The sequence below is a fragment of the Podarcis muralis genome, chromosome 16 (genome assembly GCF_964188315.1).
Source record: "Podarcis muralis chromosome 16, rPodMur119.hap1.1, whole genome shotgun sequence".
Lineage (NCBI taxonomy): Eukaryota > Metazoa > Chordata > Lepidosauria > Squamata > Lacertidae > Podarcis > Podarcis muralis.
The window spans coordinates 35,506,385-35,533,710 of NC_135670.1; the positions used below are offsets into that span (position 1 = coordinate 35,506,385).

Below are 27,326 nucleotides of genomic sequence, written 5' to 3' on the forward strand. Positions count from 1 at the left end.
CAATTGCCGTTCAGATCAAGGCTGGGGAAGCTTTGCCCTCCCTCTCCCACGGGGACCTTGGACTCCAGCTCCCATCATCCCTGACAGTTGGGCACGCTATGCTTAAATAAGGTTGTTGCTACCTTTGCAAGCCTGCCATTGTAATCAACCCTTACATATTTGGCATTTATAGACATATTTTTTTCAAAGTGTGTAAAATGGATGCACGGTTCATGTATGTGTTCCAACCTCCCGTGTGATCTTCGGAATGTTTGGATTTTTTCATATCAGTTTGTTTTAATAAGTGGTCTGTAATAGTAATAGTAAAGGCTCACAAACCCTCATGGGTCAGCGACTGTTGGGACTGTGTTGGATTTGACGCTTGCACAATAGACTCTGATATCATTGCTGTACTTCAAGCCAAGATGTACTATCTGGAAACGTCTACTTCAGAGGAATAGTTGTGGCATTTTGTTATCTGTTTCAAGATACTGCCCTGGTCTGGAAGCCTTTGATCATGACACACAATGTTTTCTGTCTCAAAGAACTACATACACTGACCCTTGATGGCATCTGTGTACTTAAGCTCTGTTTTGTGCTCTTTCTTGTTGTGGTCAGTTCTGTATCCCTTCCCCTCCATTTCTGAAGGGGGCTTTCACTAGGCCATTGGCCTTTAAAAAATAAAAAAAGTCTTTAATAGGGTGGAGGGTATATGTTGGTACTTCAGTTTCATGAAAATACAGCAAGATGGTACACTGTATGCCAGTACAGTGGTACCTCGGTTTTTGAAATGTCTCTGTTGACAAACATTTCAGAACTTGAATGCTGTAAACCGGGAAGTAAATAGAATAGAATAGAATAGAATAGAATAGATTCTTTATTGTCATTACACAAGTGCAACATTGCACAAGTGCAACGAAATTGGATGCCATCCCTTAAAAACAACAAAAGCAAAACAACAACAACAACCAAACAAACCACATTCCAGCCACACCCACACCAACACCCATCAAACTCCCAGGTCACACTATCGAGTTACAGCATTCAAAAAGGCCACAGCTCTTGGATAGAAACTGTTTTTCAGTCTATTTGTCCTTGACTTGATGTTTCTATATCTCCTGCCAGAAGGCAGTAGTGCAAACAGACTGTGTCCCGGGTGAGATGAATCCTGCAGGATGATGTTTGCTTTCCTAAGACAACGGGAACCGTACAGTTCTTCCAAAGATGGGAGAGGATGACCAATAATCCTTTGGGCTGTGGTTATGACCTTCTGGAGCACCTTCCTCTCCCTAGCTGTACAACTGGAGAACCAAGCACAAATACAGTATGTAAGAATGCTCTCTATGGAGCCTCGGTAGAAGGACACCAGCAGTCTCTCACTCAGATTGTTCTTCTTTAAAAGTCTGAGGAAATAAATTCTCTGCTGGGCCTTCTTCACCAGAGCAGTGGTATTTGCGCTCCAAGTCATGCCCTGATCGATAGTTACTCCCAAAAACCTGAATTCCGCCACCCTCTCCACCCGTTCCCCGTTGATATACAAGGGCTGAATGTCCGCCTTTTTTTCCCTGTAATCCACCACCAATTCCTTGGTCTTAGCCGTATTAAGAGCCAGATTGTTCTCTCCACACCAAACACAGAGCCGCTCCACCTCGTCCCGATAGGCGGACTCATCCCCTCCTGAAATGAGCCCTACCACCGTAGTGTCATCAGCAAACTTGATGATTTTGTTGCTGGAATAGATGGCTGTACAGTCATACGTATAGAGAGCATAGAGCAGGGGACTCAACACACAACCCTGTGGTGAGCCGGTGTTAAGGCTAAGGGCTGTGGACATATGTGACCCTACTCTAACCCTCTGAGAACGTTCTGACAAAAAATCCAAAACCCAGAGACAGGTGGAGTTGGAGAGTCCAATCGCCTCTAGCTTGGACACCAGTCTATGGGGGAGGATAGTGTTAAAAGCAGAGCTAAAATCCACAAACAGCAGCCTCACATAACTCCCCGGCTGCTCCAGATGGGACAGAGCAGCATGGAGAGTGGTGGTGATAGCATCTTCTGTGGATCTATTTGCCCTGTATGCAAACTGGTAGTTGTCAAAAGTTGATGGAAGACAGGAAATAATGTGACGGCGCACCAGTTTCTCAAAACACTTCATGATGATTGGAGTCAGTGCAACTGGTCTGTAGTCATTCAAACTACTGATTGTGGATTTTTTAGGCAGAGGGACAATAGTTGACGACTTCAGGCAGGGTGGGACAATAGACTGGTGTAAGGACTTATTGAAGATCTTAGTAAAGACCCTCGCCAGCTGATCCGCACAGCCCTTCAACACCTTTCCAGTGATGCCATCAGGTCCAGCCGCCTTCCTCGGATTCGCCATCCTCAATACCTGTCTCACCTCATGCTCCTCTACCGTGAATGAGGGGCCCCTATGGGCTGGTGGCTGTAATACCGGCGTCTCAGGTGGCTCCTTCTCGAAGCGAGCAAAGAAGAGGTTAAGCTCCTCCGCCAGCAAAGGGTCACCGTCGACAGCACCAAGGTTAGGTTTGTAGTTGGTAATATGCTGAATCCCCTGCCACATCTGTCTTGTGTTGTTGCTCCTTAAATTATCCTCAATCCTCAGCCTATAATCCAATTTTGCCCGTCGAATACCCCTCTTCAAGTTTGCTCTTGCCACACTGTAAAGCTGCACCTCGCCTGACCTGAAAGCCCTGTTCCTTTCCCGCAACAGGCACTGGACCTCTCTATTCATCCAGGGTTTCTGATTGGGGTAAAACCGGATGGATTTATTTACTGTGACAGTGTCTGTGCAGTGATTGATATAGCACAGAACTGCCGCCGTGTGCTCCTCCAGGTCTGAACGATCGAAAATATCCCAATTGGTTCTCTCAAAACAGTCCTGCAGCTGGTGAATAGCACCTTCAGGCCAGATTTTAACAGATTTTAATATTGTGGGAGCCCGTTTCCTGAGTGGGATATATGCTGGTACCAGGAACAGAGACATATGGTCGGACTGGCCCAAGTGTGGCAGCTGTAAAGCCCTATAGCCGTGAAATGCTTTGGTTTTTGAACACTTTTCAGAAGTCGAACATGCCACGCAGCTTCCGTATTGAGTTTTCGGTTTTGAGTTTTCGGTTTTTGAAAGTTTCAGAACTCGAATGGTCTTCTGCAACAGATTATGTTCAAAAACTGAGGCACCATTGTACAGAGTCATGGATAAAATGTTGGACCAGGACCTGGGAAACCAGGGTTCAAACCTACCTCACAGGGGTGTTGCGGGGATTCAGTGAGGAGGGGGAGAATCATGCACGCCATCTTGACCTCCTTGGAGGAAAAGGAGGGATATAAATGCAATAGATAATACAAAATTAAAATATGGTAAAAAATAAGTAAACACTTGTTGGTGTAAAAAAAAAATCACCTTTCAAAAGCTGACTTAAGAACAAATATTTTAGAAGCTGTCTAAAAGAAGGCACAAATGATTCCTGTTGAGCTTTTATTGGCAGGGAGTTCCATAGTCACACTAGTAAAGGCGAAGCAAACGTCAGATGTGCACGAACCACTAGGCATGCTCCATCTGAAGCGCTCCATGATCAAGGTGGAGCGTAAGGAATCAGACAGCCCTTTGGACCCAAGTTGTTTAAGGCTTTGTGAATTAACACAAGCACCTTGAACCTATCCCAGTAGCAAACTGGTAACCAGTGCAGCCAGATACGTGCCTGTGCCTGTATGTGTATGTCATCGAATCAAAGAATTGTATAGTTGGAAGGGATCTTGAGGGTCATCTAATCCAACCCCCTGCAATTCAGGAATCAACATGCGGTACCCCATCCAATTTGAAACCATACCGGACCTTGCTTAGCTTTTCACATGTGCAAGCAGTTTTATTTCTGCATATCTCTCTCTCTCTCTCTCTCTCTCTCTCTCTCTCTCTCTCTCTCTCTCTCTCTGTCTCTCTGTGTGTGTGTGTGTGTGTGTGTGCAATTATAATATAAACTCTTCAAAGTTCAGCTGTTTCACAATTCAGAAAAGCAGGTAGGGAGAGAGAGGTAGCAAAGGATGATTAAAAAATAAAACTTAAATGCCATGCTGATTTGCTCTTTCAGGCTCGCTCCGACTCAGCCCTCCCCTTCGTCTGTCACAGTTTTAATAAAGTTGTTGACTGTGACGGTTGACACTTTATCACAAACCTAGAAATGAGGCACTCATTGCATTTTAAGAAAAGGTTACTGCTAAGACCATATTCTGGAAGGTGAGGTAATTCTCGTGACTCGGCTGCTGTACACTCTGGCTTTGCTATTGCGAGTTAAGTGTCTCTTGAAGGAAGAATGACTTCCGGGTGGCATCTGTTCTCAGTTTCTAAGTAGTTTAATGGCTTTGAAACTTCTCCCCTTACCCTACCCCTGAGCAAGGAACCCTGAGAGCTACAGGTTTTATGACTATGAGTCTTGAGCACAGACTTCCTGAACCTACTAAATCACTTTGAATCCTGTTTTCAATTTGCAATGTAGCTATATCAGATTGCCACACACGCCCTTAGCCAGAACTGAAATGTGAGGAGGCCAAAAAAAGGGTTGTGGCTCAGTGGTTGGCATCATCTCTGACATCTCCTGGTAGGGCTAAGAGAGACTCCTTTCTGTTCTCCTTTCCCTTGGAGAACTGTCAGTGCAGTCAAATACTGAGCTGGGCTACCATGCCTAACCCTAACTCAGTCCTAGACATGGAGTCCTTAGACAGAGGACCTTGAGGACCAGTCAAGAGTCCTCTGGAATCATCACTGATTATCCTCTTCTGGGAGGAAACCTGCTGAAGAGACCTTGGTGCTGTCAGAGGTGGAGCTATGCTTCAGCCCTCCAGAATGCCAGTACCAAAAGTTCTGGATCAAAGGGTGATGACAAAGCAACTCTGAGCGCATAGTTACATACTACTGTATTGGCCCGGGACGCGGGTGGTGCTGTGGGTTAAACCACAGAGCCTAGGACTTGCCGATCAGAAGGTTGGCCATTTGATTTCCCGTGACGGGGTGAGCTCCCATTGCTCGGTCCCTGCTCCTGCCCACCTAGCAGTTCGAAAGCACCTCAGAGTGCAAGTAGATAAATAGGTACCGCTCCAGCGGGAAGGTAAACGGCGTTTCCGTGCGCTGCTCTGCTTTGCCGGAAGCGGCTTAGTCATGCTGGCCATGTGACCCAGAAGCTGTATGCCGGCTCCCTTGGCCAATAAAGCGAGATGAGTGCTGCAACCCCAGAGTCGGCCACGACTGGACCTAATGGTCAGGGGTCCCTTTACATTTACAAGCCACCCCCCCCCAATTCTGACCGTGAAAAGTTAAAGTGCGGCTCATATTCTCAACCTTACACAAATGGGCTTTTACGATATTGCTGCTGAAACAGCTGCACTAGGTCCACGGCCCTGCCTTGCCTTCAAAGGCCGGAATGGGGAGTGACTTCCCTCACCCTGGCCAGGATGCCACTATGAGGGCCATTGGGGGTGTTGGACAGTGGTGCCCATCCTGACTGCGGCTGCCAAGCCTCCCACAAAACACTGGAAAGAAGGGGAAAAGGCTGCTGGCAGAATGGCGCAGCTCCCCCCTAGAAAGCAGCTTGGGAGCACGGGGGAATGTTTCCAGTAGGATTTTCTTCTACATTTGCCATTTAAGCTATGGAGGGTAGCAACATAAGATCAGGCGTTTACAGTGATGACTCCCCACTTGGTGCCATCGTTACATCTCTTTAGGCACTAGACAAAACCCCTGTTTTTTAACCCACCCCTTAGCTTTTAATCTATGGCCTTTTTTGAATGGGTGGGATGTTTTAATCGAGTTTTCTTAAAAAATTGCTTTTAGATTTTTTGTGTGCTGGTTTTATGTATGCAGGTGGTGTGTTTTTTGCTTAAAATATTGTAAAGCACTTTGACAGAAAAGCGAATAATAAATTTAATAAATAACAGCAATAACAACAATGGGAGGGTGACAGCTTCTCCATCCCTGGTTCAGATCATTGTTTTTTAGCTTCTGTGAAGTGTGCGGAGCCACATACTCACACACACACTCACACACACTTTATCTCCTTTATCATTCATTTATGAATTAATTGAGATCCAGATGGTGCTCCAAAGTTTTTTGTTGATGGTGGTGCTGGGGTGGGACCATTGCTTTTGTTTACTGACACTGCTTTCCCTCCAGATAAAGTGCAAAACCCATTTGAATTTTCTGGCGTTTGGCTGGCTTTTATTTTTTTAAAGCTGCTGTCAGCTTCCAGAAGGATTCGATTGAAATTCAGCACACAGCGTTTTCCTCTTCGGCTAAAGGAGAAGCATTGCTGCGAGTGGACCAGTCTGCCTGGCCTACCCAGCTTCCTTTGCTTCCTCAATATGCCTGGATCCATGCCCCTTTTCCTCCTAGGCATCTGTTGATCTCCAAGCCAAAATACGACTTATCTCATTTTCAGGCTTGTTGGGAGGGCAATGGCGTTTTGAAGAAAGGGCAATGAAAGGGAGGTAGAGGAAGGAGAAACTCGCTCCCCTCCCCTGTACCCCAAACACATACACAACCACCATCGAATTAAACATTAAACTCAAACAATTTGGGGGGAAATATGAGGAGCTTTGCATCCTGCTCATTAGGACTCTGAAATAATCAACAATGAAACGTCACCTTGGAACTCAAGGAGGAGGGAGCAATGGGATTGCAATTAATAGAAGAGATGAATTAAAAGACTAAGTGCTCTGGAAACACCACTACCTTTTGTTCTTTGCTTTTGGAAAGTTGCCTCCTCGGTGCCCGTTTGCATTTAACGGTGTTTCATCAGGCTGCAAGGGGAAATGCAGAATGAGACCCGAATCCATAAGTAACAAGAGAGATTGTAATCTTAATAATATCGAAAAGTATTTGTCCTCTTCTCCCCCCCGCCACTTGCCACACCCCAACCCAAATTTTTGCCCATTTTCTGCTGTGGATTTTTCATGCCAGATGTTCTCCAGAAATGATCTTGGACAGGCATAGACAACATGGTGCCCTCCAGATACTGAAAATTGCAATTCCCACTGCCCCGGCCAAGATGTCTAATAGTCAGGGATGATGGGAGTTTGTGGTCCAGAAGATCTGTAGGGCACCACGTTGGCTATTCTTGATCTTGGGTGTGTTGCTGGTATGTTCTTCTGCGTCAGATTTCTCATGCAAAGATTTGGGAGTTTCACATTGTTAGGTGATAGCATATGACAGCCAGCATGCAATAGCAGTTAGTATTTGATCATACCTGCTATGTAGTAGTCAGTATTTGATAACTGACATGCAGTGGCATCCACTATTTGCATCTAGCATACAGTTCCAATTGAGGTTGAAGAGTGTCTAAATGCAGCCATGTTTTATTAGAGTTTTTAAAGCCCTAATTAAACATAAGGTTGGGAGTGGAATAGGTAAAAAAGGAGACACACTATCTCCTTCTCCTCTCCCAAGCGATCCTGCTGGGTGCTGCTTCAAAAGCATATTCTCTGTGGGAAAAGTGCTTGCAAAGAGCAGGCAGCAAAATTACCGTATTTTTTGCTCTATAAGACTCACTTTTTCCCTCCTAAGAAGTAAGGGGAAATGTGTGGGCGTCTCATGGAGCGAATGCAGGCTGCGCAGCTATCCCAGAAGCCAGAACAGCAAGAGGGATTGCTGCTTTCACTGTGCAGTGATCCCTCTTGCTGTTCTGGCTTCTGAGATTCAGAATATTTTTTTTCTTGTTTTCCTCCTCCAAAAACTAGGTGCGTCTTGTGGTCTGGTGCGTCTTATAGAGCGAAAAATACGGTAAATCCTCACTCACCAGCGCTCAATGTTACTGGGATCTGTGGGACCTCCCCCACCCTCCTGACAGTCCTGAATTGCTCCAGGAGGCCTGAGTTGACCCAGAGCAAACTGGGGCTGTCACCACCTGACTTAGCCAAAAACTGGTTGTCCCACAAATCAACCTCATTTGGTTTAGGCTTCAGCTGGATCCAGAGTGCAGCCCTAATATTAGGCAAAACTGTGTACAAACGTGCTTATGATGAGAAATGAGCATCAAATGCTTATGGGTTTTCACAAGGACTTAAAAATAATAGCAGCAAACGGATGTGGAATTGTGCATAACTAAAAAGGAGAAAGTGAGAAAATCAAATTTGTCAGGTTACCCATTCATAATCTGGAGGGCAGCGGGTCTCGTATCTATGTCTATATCTATCTAACTGCAGTGGTACCTCGGTTTTCGAACGTAAACCATTCCGGAAGACCATTTGAGTTCTGAAACATTCAAAATCCAAGGTGTAATGGGTGGCCTGCAAATTTAATAGAGAAAATTGAGAAAAATAACATATACACTCAGCGAAAGCCATTCAACTTCCAAGACATGTTTGAAAATGGAAACATATACTTCTGGGTTTATGGTGCTCGAGTTCAATGGAGATGTTTGAAAACTGAGGTACCATTATATATCTATAACAACAACAACAACAACAACAACAACAACAACAACAACAACAATTTATTATTTGTACCCTGCCCATCTGGCTGGGTTTCCCCAGCCACTCTGGGCAGCTTCCACAGAGACCAAAAATACACTAAAATGTCACACATTAAAAACTTCCCTGAACAGGGCTGCCTTAAGATGTCTTCTGAATGTCAGGTAGTTGTTTATCTCTTTGACATCTGAAGGGAGGGCATTCCACAGGGCGGGCACCACTACTGAGAAGGCCCTCTGTCTGGTTCCCTGTAACCTCACTTCTTGCAATGAGGGAACCGCCAGAAGGCCCTCGTTGCTGGATCTCAGTGTCCAGGCTGAACGATGGGGGTGGAGACGCTCCTTCAGGTATACTGGTCTGAGGCTGTTTAGGGCTTTAAAGGTCAGCACCAACACTTTGAATTGTGCTCAGAAACGTACTGGGAGCCAATGCAGATCTCTCAGGACCGGTGTTATGTGGTCCCAGTGGCCACTCTATCTATATGAATAATAATAATTCAAATAAAGATAAATGGTTACCAGTTTGCTTCTAGGTTCCAAGACTCTCTGATGCCCTATGTGGTTTTGGTCCAGCATGCAACCATCCCAGCCCACCTGCCTCTTAGCTCAGCTGGAAGATGCAATTAGCCCAGAAAGGCTGTCTTCATCCTTTAGCATACTATAGACGGTGTGCTCAGTGGAAGGACTATTCTCCCTTCCATGAATGTATAGTTCTAATTACAGCTTGAGTTTTCACTCGACAAGTGCTGTCTCTACTGCATATTTACGTCCCTCCAGAAAAAGAGTGGAATTTGCTTTTAAAACTCCACTAGATGGTCATCATTTTTCGCCCACACCCTTGGTGTTGGGTTTTTTTTCTTCTTCCCTGAGTGCTGCTGATTAGCACTTCCCACAGTAGCAAATCATGTCAGCAGCCTTCAGCGTTCCCTGTTGGGGAATAACAGGGGAAATGGCTCATTAAGAGAGAGACTAGCATAACATGGGAAATAAGACCTGCAAAGAGACTCACTGGAATAGCTTTCAGAAGCGTTTGCCTTCTATGGGAGAATGCTGGTCTTCTTTGCTAGGTGACAATGTGTTATTTCAAGGGTTGTTTTTTTTTTTAAAAAAGAGAATAAATGGAGAATCAGTTGTTCCAATCAACAAATAAATCTCTAGGGTGTGGGACTTGTAGCCTTCTGGGTGTCACTGGACTCTGCTTCCCATCAGCCAAGCAAACATCACCAAGGGTCAAGGATGTTGGGGGCTGTAGTGAAGCCCATGTACAGTGGTACCTCAGGTTAAGTACCTAATTCGTTCCGGAGGTCCGTTCTTAACCTGAAACTGTTCTTAACCTGAAGCACCACTTTAGCTAATGGGGCCTCCTGCTGCTGCCGCGCCGCTGGAGCCCGATTTCTGTTCTTATCCTGAAGCAAAGTATTTAACCTGAAGCACTATTTCTGGGTTAGCGGAGTATGTAACCTGAAGTGTATGTAACCTGAAGTGTATGTAACCTGAGGTACCACTGTATATGGGGCTGAGTTGTTTTATGTAAGGCTGTGCCAATATATTCTCCCTTTTGCTATCTGACCATTAAAGCAGGGTCGGAAAGAAATTACCCTTGGAAATAAAGGTGGGGAAAATAAAACACAACAAAATAATAATAAACTATAGAATTGTGGACACGGGTGGCGCTGTGGGTAAAAGCCTCAGCGCCTAGGGCTTGCCGATCGAAAGGTCGGCGGTTTGAATACCCGCGACAGGGTGCGCTCCCGTCGCTCGGTCCCAGCGCCTGCCAACCTAGCAGTTCAAAAGCCCCCCCGGGTGCAAGTAGATAAATAGGGACCGCTTACTAGCGGGAAGGTAAACGGCGTTCCGTGTGCTGCGCTGGCTCGCCAGATGCAGCTTGTCACGCTGGCCACGTGACCCGGAAGTGTCTCCGGACAGCGCTGGCCCCCGGCCTCTTGAGTGAGATGGGCGCACAACCCTAGAGTCTGTCAAGACTGGCCCATATGGGCAGGGGTACCTTTACCTTTATAGAATTGTGGAGGGGACCAGAAGGGTCATCTGGTCCAACCCCCTGCAATACAGGAATCACTTGCCCTGTGTGGGGCTCAAGCCCAAGACCCCGAGAGTCTCATGCTCTATTGACTGAGCTATTTCCCCAAATTATTAATAAATACTTGGGGGAGATATTTGAGATTTATTAAATTTGTCCATCACTGTGGTGTAAACCACAGAGCCTAGGACTTGCCGATCAGAAGGTTGGCAGTTTGAATCCCCGCAATGCGGTGAGCTCCCGTTGCTCAGTCCCTGCTCAGGCCAACCTAGCAGTTCAAAAGCATGTCAAAGTGCAAGTAGATAAATAGGTACCACTCCGGTGGGAAGGTAAACGGCATTTCCGTGCGCTGCTCTGGTGTCAGTGTTCCATTGTGCCAGAAGTGGCTTAGTCATGCTGGCCACATGACCCGGAAAAACTGTCTGCAGACAAACGCCGGCTCCCTCGGCCAGCAAAGCGAGATGAGCTCTGCAACCCCAGAGTTGTTCGTGACTAAGACTTAACTGTCAGGGGTCCTTTGCACTGGTGTTGCCCAAATGTCTGCACAAACAAAAATGTATTTGCCTGGCAGTGTGAGAGCGTTCCATGAATGCCGGGCTGCTACAGAGAAGGCCTATTCTCTCCTCGCCACCTGTCAGAGCTCCCTCAGTGGCAGCATGCAAGGAAAGGTCTTCAGAGATGATCTCAGGGCCTAGGCAGGTTCATGTGGGGAAAGGTGGACATGGACACGGCTTCCTGTCACAGTTAACAAGTCTTGCAGCAGTGTACTTCAGTAGCTGTAGTTTCCAAACCATCTTCAAAGGCAGCCCCATGTACAATGCATTGCAGTAGTCTAACTTGTAGGTTAGCAGAATATGAATAACTGAAGCTAGGCCATCCCAAGCCAGTAGGGTTGTAGTGGTTCTCTCCCTCTCCCTCTGTTGTTCCTTTACATCAACTTGAACTGCAATTCCCATTATCCCAGGCAACTGGCTATGCTGGCTGGTGCTGATGGGAGCTGGAGCCCCACAACATCTGGAAATCACTATGTTAGTTATCCCTGCTTTAAAAAATCTTCCTGTTGTGTTCCGTGACCAGCCAGGTTTCCTGAAGGAAGCCTTAGGGAGGAACTCGAAGCACAAGAGAGGACTAGGCCTATGTCCCCACTGTGAAAGGAGGTGTGGATCCAGAATTGGCCTCCACAGTCACTGTTAAAACCATGTTTATGGAAGACAATCTTACTTGGATATGAGTGATCATAGAAGAAGAAGAAGAAGAAGAAGAAGAAGAAGAAGAAGAAGAAGAAGAAGAAGAAGAAGGCGGCCTATGAAGTCTCTGAGTCTGGTGTAATGTATTTGTATTACAGTGGTACCTCGGGTTAAGAACTTAATTCGTTCTGGAGGTCCGTTCTTAACCTGAAAATGTTCATAACCTGTGCTAATGGGGCCTCCTGCTGCCGCCACACGATTTATGTTCTCTTCCTGAAGCAAAGTTCTTAACCCCAAGTACTATTTCTGGGTTAGCGGAGTGTGTAACCTGAAGCGTCTGTAACCCGAGGTACCACTGTATTATCTCCAGGGCTTTTTTCCAGTTGGACTTCTTTGGAATGGCGTTCCAGCACCTCTCAGTTGGGCCCTGGAAGCATGGGGAGAGACTTGGCCAGCTTCAGCAAAGCCCTGCTGTGCCTCTGGAGCCTGAAGGAGACATCCTCTATGGGCTCCAGAGATGGTATCATGAGCTGGAGGTGCAGTGAGGGTTTGCTGAGGCTCTTCAGCCACCCAGCTAACAGCTGACATGAGGGAAAGAGGCGCCTTGGCTAAGCAAGCCCCCATGCTGCTCTGGAGAGGCGCAGGGGAGGAGGGCTTGTTAGGCTGCTCAGCTGAGGTGAGGAAGGCTCCCCTTGCCTCAGCTGAGCAGCCTCAGCAAGCCTCTGGCTGGCCCACAAAGGATCTCTAGGGTGGGTGTTCTGAGGGAGGTATGTTCCCATGCCTTTTCCTCTAGAAAAAACAGATTATCACTTTTTTAATATAAAAAAATGAAGCTTTTTTTTTTAAAAAAAAAACCCCAATTCATTTAGAAAACGAAGAGTAAGAAAAGGCAGAATTATGTACAAATAGTTCAGAAAGTTTGGGAAACAGCGTCACAAATCAAAGAAGAGATTATCATTGCTAATTTAGTCAGTTCCTTTTACATAATTCATATATTAATTTTCTCTCTCCCCTTCTCCCCGCCCCCGCCCCCCCAGATCCTGTCTACTGTTTCTGCACTCCACCTTGGAAATATTTGCATGCTGTTTTTTCGGCTGTAATTGCAATCCACCATAGCCTCATTAGCTATTCCTCCTCGCTTGATTGTTTTAAGGACCCCAGTGCCTTCCAAATTAAATTACCAGCCCTGCTTGAAGGTCAGGGAGCCACTTCACCTAAACTGCTGGAGGAAGCGAAAGACCCAACACCCTCTCTGATTAAGTATTTTGGCACCAGTTCTGTGTTGTGGATTTTTTTGGGGGGAGAGCGACTTTTGCCCTCTGCTCTACTGCAGAGAGGAGGTGAGGCCTTGATACTAGGATAGCATTCCTCTCTTGTGCAAGGGTCCCAGATGTTGGCCCCCCAGTTCTGTATGTGAGAGATATGATGCCTTGTCTTCCCTTGTGAAGAATGGCTCTCCCATGCAGCTTGTCAGGAGCATCCCAGACCCTGAAATTTCCAGGCCCAAACCTGAGAGCTAGGGTGGTCCCTCATGATAACACATGGACAGGCCCTGGTGATGTCTTGGGATGGGCCCCAGTGATATAATTTAAGCATGACTTGTTGTTATGTACTGAGCTGAATCCTAGAACAATAGGATCCAGAATGCAGCAGTCTGATTGGTCCACAGGAGCCACCCAATCCAGCTCCAGGTGGAAGTGAATCAGCAACCTGATTGGCCTGCAGGAGCAGCACAGAATTAGCCAATCATGCGTGTAAATAATGTATATATAGCTAGACGTTTTGGCGAAAGATTCATTCATTGCTACTATGAGCAGAATAAAGAGCATGAAATTCACACTCGACTCTGAGAATATTTCACTCATTAAGCATTATCAAAGGAGAAGAGGAGACTTCAGCTGCAGAACACCAATTGTGCCCAGCTTAGCCCCCACAAGGCCCCCTTTTGCTGAACACAGAGAAGCCAGCAGCACAACAACCCACAAAGCAGGCTGCAATTGCAGACTCTCGAAATGTCCCTATTTTCCAGGGACAGTCCCAGATTTATAGAAGCCATCTTGGTTTCTGATTTGATCCCAGAATGTCCCGCTTTTCCTTAGGATGTCCCTATTTCCATCAGAGAAATGTTGGAGGGTATGGAGTTCTAAGACCCCTGAGCCAAGGAGATACAACCTTTAGAAGATATCTGAAGGCAGCTCTGTATAGGGAAGTTTTAAAATGTTTTATTTTGTTTTTATAAATGTTGGAAGCTGCTCAGAGTGGCTGGGGCAACCCAGTCAGATGGGTGGGTTATAAATTATTGTTGTTGTTGTTGTTGTTTGTTGTTGTTGAATAGGGCACCTCTATTTTCACTGGAGAAATGTTGGAGGGTATGGAATCAAAGGAAAGTTCAGCACAGCCCCTGGGAAGAAAAAGCAGAGGGCCACAGCAAGAATAGCCACTCCAAGTTTCACTCTAAGCCAGTGCCTCCTGCTTTTTCCTGCTGCACTGCATCTATTTATTGGGGAGAGCTGTAGCTCAGTGCTTAGAGCATCTACTTTGTCTTCAGAAGGTCTCATGTACAGTCATCTATTTGGGGGGCAGAGGTTCAGCCCCCTCTTGAGAGATCATTCCCCAAACTTGGCCTGAGAGTTCCTGAAGTGGGGGTGGCAGTCTTTGTTGATGTTTCGGTGCCAGGTGCCATCTTGAATAAAAACGGCAAACCAAAATATGACTTGGGATTGAATTCACCCAATTTTTGGTATGATAGGTGCACACTCGCAAATTGCACTCTGCATTTAAAAATCACTTTTTTTTTTAGGTCTCTAAAAATATCTGGGCAGCACCAGGTCCTCCCTGCTAGTTCTGAGTAAGCACTTGGATGGGGTTGGCGAGTGACCACAGACAAGAAAATCTTCCTGGGCATCCATGAAATAGGTCTGCGTTCTGAGAGTTGCATTCTCACCACCCCACCCCACTGCTTTGTGCTGGTATTCCGGAAAGTTTCTCTCGCTCTTTTTATCCATAGTCTGAAGTCTTAGTGCCGTTTTTCATGGGTGAACGGGTGTGTATGTGCGGTTTGCCAAGACTGTATCAGTGAGTTGGGTCTTACCGCAGTCTTTTAATTATGCAAGCCTTTAAAACAACCATAAACAGAGCGCAAAGCGATGTCAAAGGCGCTGCTGGCGGCACGGAATGAGAGAAGAAGGCGTTGTGAACTTTCGAAGGCCTCCCTCTCTCCTTCCTTGAAATTCGTGCAGATCAATATTTCCCAAAATTCTGACCAAAGGGCCCGTTTTTGTTATGATTGTCTCAGAGTGGTTGAACACTATCATCCTGTGTTCAATACTGTTTGCTCCTGCAGACATTTCAGAGAGTGCATGTCCCATAGTTTCCTGCTGAAACCCTGTAACTTTGCACACCAAATGGTCTGAACCAGGCCAGGATATGTATAAAGGAATATAGGACATACTGTCCTGTCCCCCCCCCCCCCGCCATATGAGCATGCCCACAAGGTGAGTTCATCGTTTTATTTTCAAACATGGAAAGAGACTTGCTGGGTGGGAATACAGGACAGAACCTTTTTGTGATAGCACCCTAGTTGTAGCATTCCTTCCCAAAGGAGGTGCAAAGAGCTCCATCTTAGTGTGGATGTTGAAAACATCCTATTTCCACCTGGCTGTTAATATATTCTGGACCTTTTTCATTTTAAGGTTTTAGTTTTAATTCTTGTTACTTGCTGATCTGAAAATGAGATGGACCCTTCTACCTTTGTGCCCACCCCCCACTCCAATGCACACCACACTCCTTGGAAAGAAGGGTGGGGGGTGCAAGAACAATGCAATTATTTAAAAGAATAATAGGGGGGAAAAGGAACACAACTTGCGGACCCAAATTTGAAGAATTATCTGTGCAATTGAAACTGTTGGTGTTTGGCGAGTGATGAAATGCTCAATTTGGAGTTTCCACGGGGTACTGGGTTAACTCATTAGCTTGCTTGATTAACGTGCCATCCACAATTGTGCACAACCTTGTCCTTGTTCCACCTCTCTTGCATTAAAAAAAAAAGGAAAGCAAGCAGTGTTTGAAACTAGAAGTGGGAAGTGTATCAAACATTTCAGTGTGGTGTACTTCCAGATTCTGGGCACTCCATTCCCTATCCACCTTTGTTCCCTCTCCCTACTCCCTTAATAGCCAGCATTATGTTCCTACTCATACTCAGTTCTCATTGAGCTATCTTGGGGCTTCCCCATGTTTGGTTCCCCCACGCCACTCACTTCTGTCAATATTGGGGCTTCTCCAATGGCGGCTGATGTCCATAGGCAGGAGGCAAGGAGACCGCTAGTAGGTGCAGCCAGAGCCAATGGCATTGGTCTCAACTTTGTCCCCATCTCCTTCTTTTCTGTGTTCTGCAAGGGTGACACTTCAGACAAAGAAGGGGGAAGTGGTAGGCTGTGCCATCTCCTAGAATGGCTGTAAGTCAGGGATAGGTGAAAGACTGGCTGAGGTTTAGCAGGGAAGTGCCTCATTTGCCCAAATGGGCCAGCCTCCACTGGGTTTCTCTGGGCCTGCGCACTGGTGGAGGAAGGTGGGTGCAGGAGGGAAATCGCTCCAGGTGTCATCCCTGAGCGAGGGTGACATTCAGTGCTCTGCCCGCCCGCGACTCGGACTCCCACGAGCCATCAGCGGAAGGGGGAGCAGCTGCACTGCTTTGCTGGTTCCTTCCTCTACCCTTCCTGCTTGCCTGCCTCCTTCCCATCCTCTCACCTGCCTGCCTACCTCCTCCAGCCAGGAGCGCGGCGCAGCAGTTCCCCCCTTCCCCTGATGGCTGGCAGTAGGCGCAGGAGTCACAGGCGGGTAGTGCCCCGTTGCCCCGTGCTCCTGGCTGGAGGAGGCAGGTGAGCAGGAAGGGGAGAGGAAGGAAGCGGGATCAGTGGGTGTGCATGTCGCTATCCTGCGTCTGGGAGGGCACCCTCCACGCCCCTCAGGAGCATGCACCCTTACCCTTCAGGAACGTGCCCGCCCTTGGCAACGCGGGCATATGCTCCGCCACTGGGCCTGCTAATTCCTCCCTGTTGCACATGGATGGTGCAGCTTTGGCTACATAACCCCTGATAATTGCAGTCTCACCATCAGAAATATAGTGAATTGAATATTGGGGAGCAGAGCCCTAGCTCACAGTCCTTTGAATGTGCTTGTTTTTTAGATAGGCACTGGTTTTCTCAGTTTTGTTTGGGTTTTATTTTTCTTGTTTCATATGTTTTATCTGCCTCAGTTTCCGCTATTTCCCAAATTCCAGCTTAATTTGGAGACTTTCCAAAATGAATGTGGGAACTGGAGCATGTTCAAGGTTGCTGTTGTGTTTGACTGATGTGCAGAACTGCCCCTGCACATTGGTCAAAACACAAGGCAAAAAGGTGTTCCGCCCTCCAATGGGGTTGTCAGTGCACACTTGTATTTTTGCAATGTGGGGGATAGGGAAAGGCACATGAGGTCTAAGGAAGGGGTAGCCAACAAGGTACCCTTCAACTCTCATGCAAGACCATGGAATGATTCAGGAGATACTCCAGAGGTTCAATAGACCCTTTGCATGGAGATGGTGTGCTGTTCCTGCATCTGCCACCAACATAGGTGCACAGGCCCCACTCTGACAGGCCATCCCCACATGCATGAGTGGTGGAGGCAGGACTAGTTTGCCAGCTCTTTAGATAGGACCAGATGAAGACCTCTGAAGGATTGGCCATGACCCTGGAGTCAGATTCCTCCTCTTCAGGGGAGGAGGGTGAGGACCTTGAAGCAAAAGAAGAAAGGCATGTAAGGGCAGCCTCAGAAATGCTCTCAGATGAGCTGTAGGGCCAGTCTCCCCACACCCTGACCTGAAGGTCTTGCACTGCCTTCCTCTGATTCAAGGGACTCCATGCAGAAGACCTGAGGCGGTCCTTCTCAGCTGCAGTAGGAGATTACTGGAGAAGGCTGGACCATTTAAGTAGAGCATCATATTACAGCACCAGCTCCTCCCTGCTAGCGTTTAATAGTTCTGAGTAAGCACTTGGATGGGGTTGGTGAGTGACCACAGGCAAGAAAATCTTCCTGGGCATCCATGAAATACGTCAGCATTCTGAGAGATAATAATAATAATAATAATAATAATAATAATAATAATAATAATATTTTTTATTTATACCCCGCCCTCCCCAGCCAAGGCCGGGCTAAGGGTGGCTAACAAGCAATAATAAAAACAAGTTGAATGATTACAACTTAAAACAAAAATTAAAATACAACATTAAAATATTGAAACATTAAAATATTAAAATGCCTCATCGCAGGAGGAGAAGGAAAAGAAAAAAGAAAGAGAGGGAGGGAATCAAATTGGCTCCAAGCCAAAGGCCAGGCGGAACAACTCTGTCTTACAGGCCCTGCGGAAAGAAATCAGATCCTGCAGGGCCCTGGTCTCATGAGACAGAGCGTTCCACCAGGCCGGAGCCAGTGTTGAAAAGGCCCTGGCTCTGGTTGAAGCCAATCTAACTTCCTTAGGGCCCGGGACCTTTAGAGTGTTGCTATTTATGGACCTTGAGGCTCTCCGTGGGGCATACCAGGAGAGGCGGTCCCGTAGGTACGAGTTGCAATCTCACCCCCCACCCCACTGCTTTGTGCTGGTATTCTGGACAGTTTCTCTTGTTCTTTTTTTTCATAGTCTGAAGTCTTACAATTAGGCTGTACTTGCCACTACCTCTACTACTGTATAAGAGTTCATTTTCAGCTTGTTACTTGCTGGATAAATTTCAGAGCTCTGTACATCAATCCAGCCCAAACCTTGTCCTACCTTGCCTTTTCTTACACCCTAGTTGGGCCTTTCCATCATGCATTACACAGCAGCACAGGATCATCCTAAACCGAGACCACGTTCCTGCTTACGTTTGTGAACAAAAGGGAACCTTTTCCACAGGGAAACGTTTCATCCCACATTCAACCACCTACTGTCTGAAATGTAACATTCCACTTTTGCCATTTCACCAGTGTGCAATGTGATCACATCAAGCTGTTCTATTCCAGATGGTACCAGAAAGAAGAGGGAAGGGGTGGGTGCAGGCAACAGCTCCATACCCCTTATCAGATCAGCATAAAATGTAGTGGCAGTGGGTTTAAAAGGGGATTAGACTGGTCCCTGTTGGCCAATTGATCTGCCAGTGGCTTTTAGCTTTGATAATCCATATTCACAGGTGGTATATCTCTGGTACACTTCATAATAATAATAATAATAATAATAATAATAATAATAATAATAATTTATTTGTACCCCGCCCATCTGGCTGGGTTTCCCCAGCCACTCTGGGCGGCTTCCAACAAAGATGATAAATACGCTAAAATGTCACATATTAAAAACTTCCCTGAACAGGGCTGCCTTCAGATGTCTTCTGAATGTCAGGTAGTTGTTTATCGCTTTGACATCTGATGGGAGGGTGTTCCACAGGGAGGGCACCACTACCGAGAAGGTGTGGTTGCTGGTGTGGGATGATCTGCAGAAGAAGGCTATTGCTTTTATGCCCTGCTTGGGGTTTTCCTGGAGGCTTCTGACTGGCAATTGAGGGAAATGGAATGTTGAAGCAGATAGACCTTTTGTTCTGATGCTACAGGGCTTTTATGGTGTTTTCTTCCTGGCCCTTGAAATATTTTCCCTCGATATTAGCTTTCAGGCTTCTAAACTCTCCTTTCCTTTTACCAGTGACGGAAAGTCGGGGGATCCTGGAGAGCATCCAGAGGTTCTCCTTGCTGCCGACATATCTGCCTGTGAGTTACCACATCCACAATGCAGATGTTTCCTTCTTTCTGAAAGAAGCAAACCAGGATATCATGAGGAACTCTAGCCTTCAGTCTCGAGTGGAGTCCTTCCTAGTCTATAAATCCAAGAGGCCTCCCATCCTGAACGCTACATATGGGCCTTTTTCCATTGAGCAGGTGGTTCCCCAGGACCTATTGTCACCTTCAAATCCATTTGGAGCGACTGCCCCCAAGTTCTCTTTCAACTGGAAGTTGAAGGCGTACATCATGAACAACAAAGTCTACCTAAGCCACCCCAAAGTCCAGATCCTGTTCTATATAGTCGGGAGGGACTGGGATGACTACAGCGTCACTGAAAAGCTGCCATGCTTAAGGGTCTTCGCTTTTCGAGAGACAAGGGAAGTCCGGGGGAGCTGTCGGCTGAAAGGAGATCTGGGGTTGTGCGTGGCTGAGCTGGAACTTCTCCCCAGCTGGTTCAACCCACCGACGGTAGTTGCTGGCCGTAAGAAGCTGCTGAATCAGTCGGAAGGGAGCCCAGTGGAACTTTATTATGCTATCCAACCAGGGAACGAGAAAGGGGATTGCGCTAAGGAGGATCTAAGGAAGAACAATGGGATCAGACCTGGGCGCAATGATATTGATGAATCGGGGCCACCCTTGCAGCGAATTGGGAGTGTTTTCCTCTACCAGACACGAGGTAGCCCTTCCTTAAGCGAAATGTGGTTGGATAGCAACATTGCTATCCAGTATATACCAAAGACTGTCAAGCAAGGGGATGTTTTGACCTTTGTGGTGTCTATTGCTAAAAATTCGACAGAGGACCAGTTCACCTTGAGGTAAGAGCAATCGGTTCTGTATATGTAACTCAGATCAGTTTGTTCTCCCATGTGAATATTATTAACTCTTCCTTAGATGCTCCACTTCTTCCTTTTGCTTTAACACCCACCAAATCTCTTGATACCTGAATCTTACCCATTTTGACGATGCTTTGCTTCAATGTTTACATTTGATAGCAGCATTTAATGTGCGAGGCTGTTTGATAGCTGATGCGCCGTAGCATTTTAGAAGGTGATGGTATAGCAGAATTGGCGGCATTTGAAGGTTGGCAGGCAGCAGTAATTTAGTTTTTGTCTGTATTTGATTGGCATTGTGCACTGGCAGTATTTGATGGCTGACATACAGTTGTATTTAAGGAAATGGTCATTTTCAAAGTCCCAGTTTCAGTTCTTATATTCGGATTTGGTTGCCAGCCAAACTTGAACGATTTGTTGCTTGCCTAGCAAGCGAGAGAGAAGTTTCTGAAGTTTGGGAAAGGGGAAAGGTGTCTCCTTTTCTTCCTTTCCTCCTGAAACCTGCCTATAGAAATGTAGGGAAGGTTTTTTTTAAAATTTTATTGTTTGTTTTATATATCTACTTATACAACATCTACACATAAAAAATCACAGACAGATTGTTGCAATAAAAACAACACAACACTTATCATTTAGCAATTGCTAAAAACTGGAAAAAAGAAACTGTGCCAACAAAAAAGGAATGGCAAGACATACTGTTAGAGTATATTGAACTGGCTATATTAACAGAGGCAATTAGAGATCACACTAGATAAGAGTTTCAAAAAGCATGGGGAAAATGCAGAGAATACTTCACAAAACTGTGTCCTAAAATACATACCTGGACTTGTTTCGATTAATGTCTGCAGGAGACTTTTTAAGTAATAATTAGAAAACTCTTAATAATCATTCATAAAGGAAACAGTTTCTAAGAAGTAAATAAGGGAGGCTAGATACAGGATAAAGGAAGTCTTTTATTTGGTTGTTTGTATTGTTGTATTTTATGCTTATTGTATGTTATGTTCACGTTTAATGAGGGTGGACTTGTGTACTGGGGGGTGGGGGATTATGTTATGTTGTAAATAAAATTCCAAAAAAACTTAAATAAAAAATAAAAGATAAAAACAACACAACACCTGCCCTTTCCTTAAATGCAACAGGCCCCAATAGAGAAGAAAGTTTGTGCCACGTTGCTGATTCATGTAGGTTCACCCTGTCTGTACTTAAAAACAGCCATAAAAACAGGAAAAAGAAAAAACAAGATAATAAAATAATAATCATAGTAATCATAGAAAGCTTAACAAGAATGAATAGCATAAAATAAGATTTCAAAGTGAAATACAAGGTTCATATTTGTACCAAAGACACCAAATATTCATGAATGGTGCAAAGTAATCTCATATTTAGTGGAACTAATCAGAAGCTGGGATGGCTTCCGTAGTTCTGGGATGTCCCGGAAGAATCGGGATGGTTACAGAGTATGAGATTCCAGGCCAAACCAAATCTGTTTGAGGGGTCCAGGTCTTGTTTGGGTCAGGCTCAGACAGCCCTGGATCTCTCTAGGTCAGTTTGAGGGCCCAGAGCTATCTGGGGGCAGGAAGGAGAGGCAGGCACGAGAAAGCACACGAAAGAGAGACTTACCTGGTGAAGGTGGGGACTGCCTTTCACTCTGCATCTCTCCTTTTCCCTTGCCAGACAGAGGGCCTTCTCGGTGGTGGCACCCATCAGAGGCCAAGGAAATAAACAACTATCTGACTTTTAGAAGACACCCGAAGGCAGCCCTGTTTAGGGAAGTTTTTAGTGTGTGATGTTTTATCGTGTTTTTAATATTCTGATGGGAGCCGCCCAGAGTGGCTGGGGAAACCCAGTCAGGTGGGCGGGGTATAAATAATAAAATAATGATTATGATTCTTCCTTCTGCCTGAAGGATCCAATACTTCATGGTGCTACTCCTTTGGCAGCAGCTTCCCTTGTGTGAAGGGAAGTTGCTTGTGAAGGCTCGGTAGAGTGCAGGATCAGATCCTTTTGCTTAACAGCAGTTAAACAGCAATATCCAGTCCTATGCTGTGCCAGTTCAACACCCTCCCTTTCTTAAAGCTTATTTTAATTGTATGTTTCAACGATGGAAACACAGGGCAGCAAAGGACAAATCGTCCTGATTGTGGGGGCACGGATCAGGGCCATAGAGCAGATTTGGGGTGGCCAGGGGGGGGGCTCCCAACAATGTCCACTAATAAAATGATCCCACATGTGCCTGTTCAGGAATAAGTCCCATTGAACTCTCTATATTGCAATACAAATCAAACTTAAAACGGTTACTGAAAGTGTCTTGAAAATTTCAATTAGTCAGAAATGCAGCAGTAAAAGTATTGGTGGGTGCTTGGCTGCAGGAGACGATTACACCTATTTTATACAGTGGTACCTCTGGTTGCGAACGGGATCTGTTCCAGAGGCCTGTTTGCAACATGAAAAGAGCGCAACCTGAAGCACCGTATCTGTGCAGGTGCGCGGCGTGATTTGGTTCTTGTGCGCATGCATGAAGCGCAATTTAGCTTTTGTGCACATGCGTGAGTGGCGAAACCTGGAAGTAACCCTTTCCGGTACTTCCGGGTCACCGCAGGACGTAACCTGAAAGAACGTAACATGAAGCAAACGTAACGTGAGGTATGACTGTATTGGCTGCACTGGTTACCAGTTTGCTGCAGGACACACTTAAAGGTGCTGGCGATTACCTTTGAAGTCCTTAATGGGTCAGTTGTGGGTTACTTAATGGACCATGTTCTTCTTTGCCATCCTGCCTGCTCCCTAAGATCTGAGAGGGGAGGCGCGGCTCTGCATATCTGAAGGGCTGTCATGCAGAAGCTGGAACAAATGTCTTCTGTGTTGCTCTAGAGCGGGGCAGGACTTGCAGAACAAGGTGGGTTGAAATTTCAGGGAAGCTGGAGGTATTTAAGCCGAGGCTGAATGGCCACCTGTCAGGGGTGATGACGGTTTTATTTACCGCTTATATGCCAAAATGGCTTCTGAGTGGTTTACAACTATAAAATCAATCTGTAATTAAAATATGCAGCTTGCTTAAAATATGCAACAAAGCAAATGATAATAAAAAAGCAGAACAATTTTAAGAATGATGCCCCTAGTGCAGGGGAATGCATGCTTAGAAAGGTGTGTCTTTGGGAACCAGCAGAATGGAAGGGGTCTCTTGTACAGTGGATGCTCGGGTTGCGAATGTGATCCATGCGGGATGCACATTCGCAACCCACAGCGTTCACAACCCGCTTCTGTGCACGCGCAGGTTGTGATACAGTGCCTTCTGCGCATGCGCAACCACCGAAACCCGGAAGTAACCTGTTCTGGTACATCTGGGGTTTGGCAGTCTGCAACCCGAAGAAAAGCAAACTGAAGCATCTGTAACCCGAGGTATGATTGTATTTTGGCAGGGAGAGGCCCTTCCCACTTGTGCCACTAGTGAAAAAGCCCAGCCTTGTGTTACCGTAAGCCAGTAGCCACCAGACTGGATGTAATAGTTACAATCCTGAATTGCCGCCTGGAACAAGGGGTTGGAGTAGTTGATCTCTAGGGTATATTCCAACACAGATTCGGTGCATTTTGACTATGAATGAGATTAGATTGTTTAGAACACACAAGAGAATCTTCAGTTTGTCCCTTCACCCCCACTTTCTATTTTCTACCATGTTGTTGTTACCAACTTACACTTTGCCTTGTTTTGCTTTTTTAAAAAAACGCTTTCTTTAAAAAAAAAATATGTAAGAAGCCATCCCAAGAGCTGTATTCTACTGTGAAAGGGCAGGTGAGACACGTTCTCAATTCAAACAAACATCCAAAAATGCAATGTTGGGCTTTTAAAACATTCTGACTCTTCCAAATTATTGCAAGTAAAACACGTACTGTGTATTTACAATAAATTTATTGTACAATAAATATTATATATTTACAACAAATAATAAATGATAAATAATTACTAAAGAACAAACACCAGGGCTGGGCCAAAATGCCATCACAGTGCAAGCAAATACTACATGTAGAAACAACGGCAGATAGTAAAAATAGCAAAAATGCAAAATACAGGCTCTCATGGTACAGTGGAAAACATCCTAGACAGTTGTCAAAACATACCAGCCTGTAGCAGTGAAATGAAATCCTACTTCGGGTCCTAAAACCTGCCTGGAATTAAAAAAAATAAAATGAAATGGTTTTCACTACTTGCCTTAACTGCACAACCCTGTACATGTCAAATTGTATTCCTTCTAGGTAAGTGTGTAAAAGACTCCAGCCTAAACCACAGGTGCACTGTGGTTTATAACCTTGGAACCAGTTTAATTCTGAAAGAACACATTTGCATCCTGATGACTGAATAAAGAGACAGGCAGGCAGGCTGGGGCTGAACTGGGCCACTTTTATTCAGTGAACATAAGGAGATCAGCAGTAACTATGAAGGGGGAAACTAACACCATTTGCAACTGCAGCCATTGGGTGACATTTCCCTGCCTGCGGAAACAGAGGCGCTATCCCTTTTCTCAGGCCACACCTTGGAAGTGAGAAGGGAAGAGTTGCTGCCCCACCACTCCCAGGGACCCCAAAGCTCCAGGGGGATGAGTCAGCTTGGCCCCAGAGTTTAGAGAGTGAACCTCAAGGACAGCCAATCTCCTTGAAAGGTCCCTAAATGTCAGGTGGCTGCAAGCAAAAGAAAGAGAGAGACTTTGGAACACAGCCTCTTGGATAATGGTGTTGTCCCAAGTGAATCTCCACCCCCCATCTCTCCCACTTCCTCATACATCACTTCTATGGGTGCTGAGAAGCACCCTCTGCCTTTGAGCTCTTTGCTCTCCTACTTTTAAGACTTGCCAGGTTCTGGGAGAGAGGAGGTCTGGATGCTCTAAAGACACTGAGTCCATCAGCTGTCACCCCCTATTGCTTCCTCTTCCTCCTTCTCCTCTCCCATTATTTCCCAACTTCCCCCTCATCTGCCTCTGAGCTGTGACCTCCTTCAAACCCCTGCTGTAATTCTGAACTGCCTTCTTCTCCTCTGGAAGGGTCGGGCTGGGGAGGCTGTCTCCACCATTCCCCCTCTGCCCAGTCCATGACATCAAAGAGCACCTGAAGGCTAAAACAAGATGGCTCCCCTTCTCCCACCTGAACTGTCAAAGTGACCATATTGAGCCAGATTGCTAGTTGTGATTCAAGGACCTGCCACCCGCTTGGGGACAAGAAAGAGACATGGACACAGTATATTAGGTTAATGGGCTAAAAAAGGCCACAACTTTATTGATTACAGCATGTGAGAGGTATTGGCTTAGGCATTGGATAAAACAACAGAGCGTGACTCCACCCCCTCAGGGAGGAGTGAGTCTAACAAGGGTTAACCACCAGTGGGAGGAGCTTGTTGATGCAAATACAACTGTAAGCTCCCCCTGATGTCACTGGGGGTTGTCCCTTGCCCTAGCCACCAGCAAGGGCGTCGGGCAGGATCCACGACCACCAGATTCCTTTAACGGAATACCCATAAAGTTGAGGGGTAGGTGATGGCCACACCCTGCCCTCCAATACACAAACATATTCCAATGCCTAACTGCCAATACCTAAAAGTTGTGATGATTTGCTACGAGGTAGGCGAAAAACCAAGTGGCTGGTGCCAATTTGCCAGCTGGATAAAAATTCCTACCAGGCCCCTTGGACAACCAAGGCAACCATCCAGAGCAATGTCAAGAACCAAGCAATGAACTAAAGGGAAGGTGGGTGGGTGATCCGACCAAAATCAGCAGTGGAATAAAAGGGAAGTGCTGCCGCGGCCACATTCAAGCACCTAAACCCCGCCCCCAAGCCTCCACCTGATTGGTTGGCTACCTGGGGGCGTGGCCCGGCAGCCAGGCCAGCTGGGCAGGGGCCAGAATGCCCCCTGCCAATGTGGGAAATGGCTCCCGCTCACAACTCCTCTCCTCTGTAAGGAGGAGAGGCTTTGACGCATCATCCCCTATGGCTGACAGGCTGCAAATGTATCCCCCTATCGGTACCACTGTGGACCAGAGTTAGAACGGGCTCATGACCAACTAACAGGAAACATTGTCCTGGGCATCCTTGTTTATGTATGCAGATATCATATGTTTGAAAGCCTCTGCTTGTAAGACAAACCCTGCCTGAGCAGCTGTTTGAAGGAGAAAGCTCCCTTGATTCCTCGGGCTTTGCAGTTTCTTGACACGTCTGAAAAAACTGTGTGTTGGCGAACTCGAAAGAGAGGTTTTTCCCCCAAGCATGTAGCAGTGCTTTGTCTCTGACAATATTTAAGCAGGGTTTGGTAAGCAGGCATGTGTCACCTCCCTGGTGTGTTAAATTGCGGTGTGGTGGAACATCAAGATTGTATTATTATTATGTGTACAATGTTAGAAGCACATTAAAAAACATCAGTGATGAAAACATAATAAAAACATAGGCTGCCCCCTGCCTGCTAGCTATGACTCTGGTTATGGCCAATCCAGAGGCCTCATACTAGATTCCAATGACAGGAGCCTGTGTTAAGCCATCCTTGTCCCCTTCCTGTGCCTGAAGATGGCTCTGACTGAGACCTTCAATGCACAAGGTCTTAGGTAGCTCATGAAGCCTCAGGCATTGCTTGCCCAGCCTTGAAATCATTGACAGCTGGCAGTTCTTTGGTGAACTTCAGCTCAAAACTGGGATGTGGAAGAGGAACTGCATGACCCCACTCACACTTTTTCACTGTCCGTGTCTGTTCATGCCATCCTGGAGGTAGTGATCATGCTCCTATCTGTTTGGCCATTGCGGGCAGCAGGATTGGAGGCGGGGAGTCAGTTCAGATGCTGCTAATAATAATAATAATAATAATAATAATAATAATAATAATAATAAATTATTTGTACCCCGCCCATCTGGCTGGGTTTCCCCAGCCACTCTGGGCAGCTTCCAACAAAGATTGTATTTAAATGTGCATGCACCTAATTCACACTTTCTGAATCAACACATTAGCCCAAACACATGCATTCTTTGAGATTCACACTTCCACAAATTTTCGTTGCAATTCTCCAGC

The 27,326-nt window shown here is 46.1% G+C and overlaps 1 protein-coding gene across 2 annotated transcripts in view; it reads left to right on the forward strand.

Annotated features, from left to right (window-relative positions):
* Positions 1 to 27,326, forward strand: part of LOC114586644 (transmembrane protein 132D-like) — a 455,854-nt gene that overhangs the window by 90,337 nt on the left and 338,191 nt on the right. The window contains exon 2 of one of the 2 annotated variants that reach the window (XM_028710301.2): positions 19,381 to 20,272. The exons of the other annotated variant lie outside the window; for it this stretch is intronic. Coding sequence (XP_028566134.2) covers positions 19,381 to 20,272 — 892 coding nt within the window. The remainder of the gene's footprint in view (positions 1 to 19,380; positions 20,273 to 27,326) is intronic. 2 annotated transcript variants of the gene reach the window in all.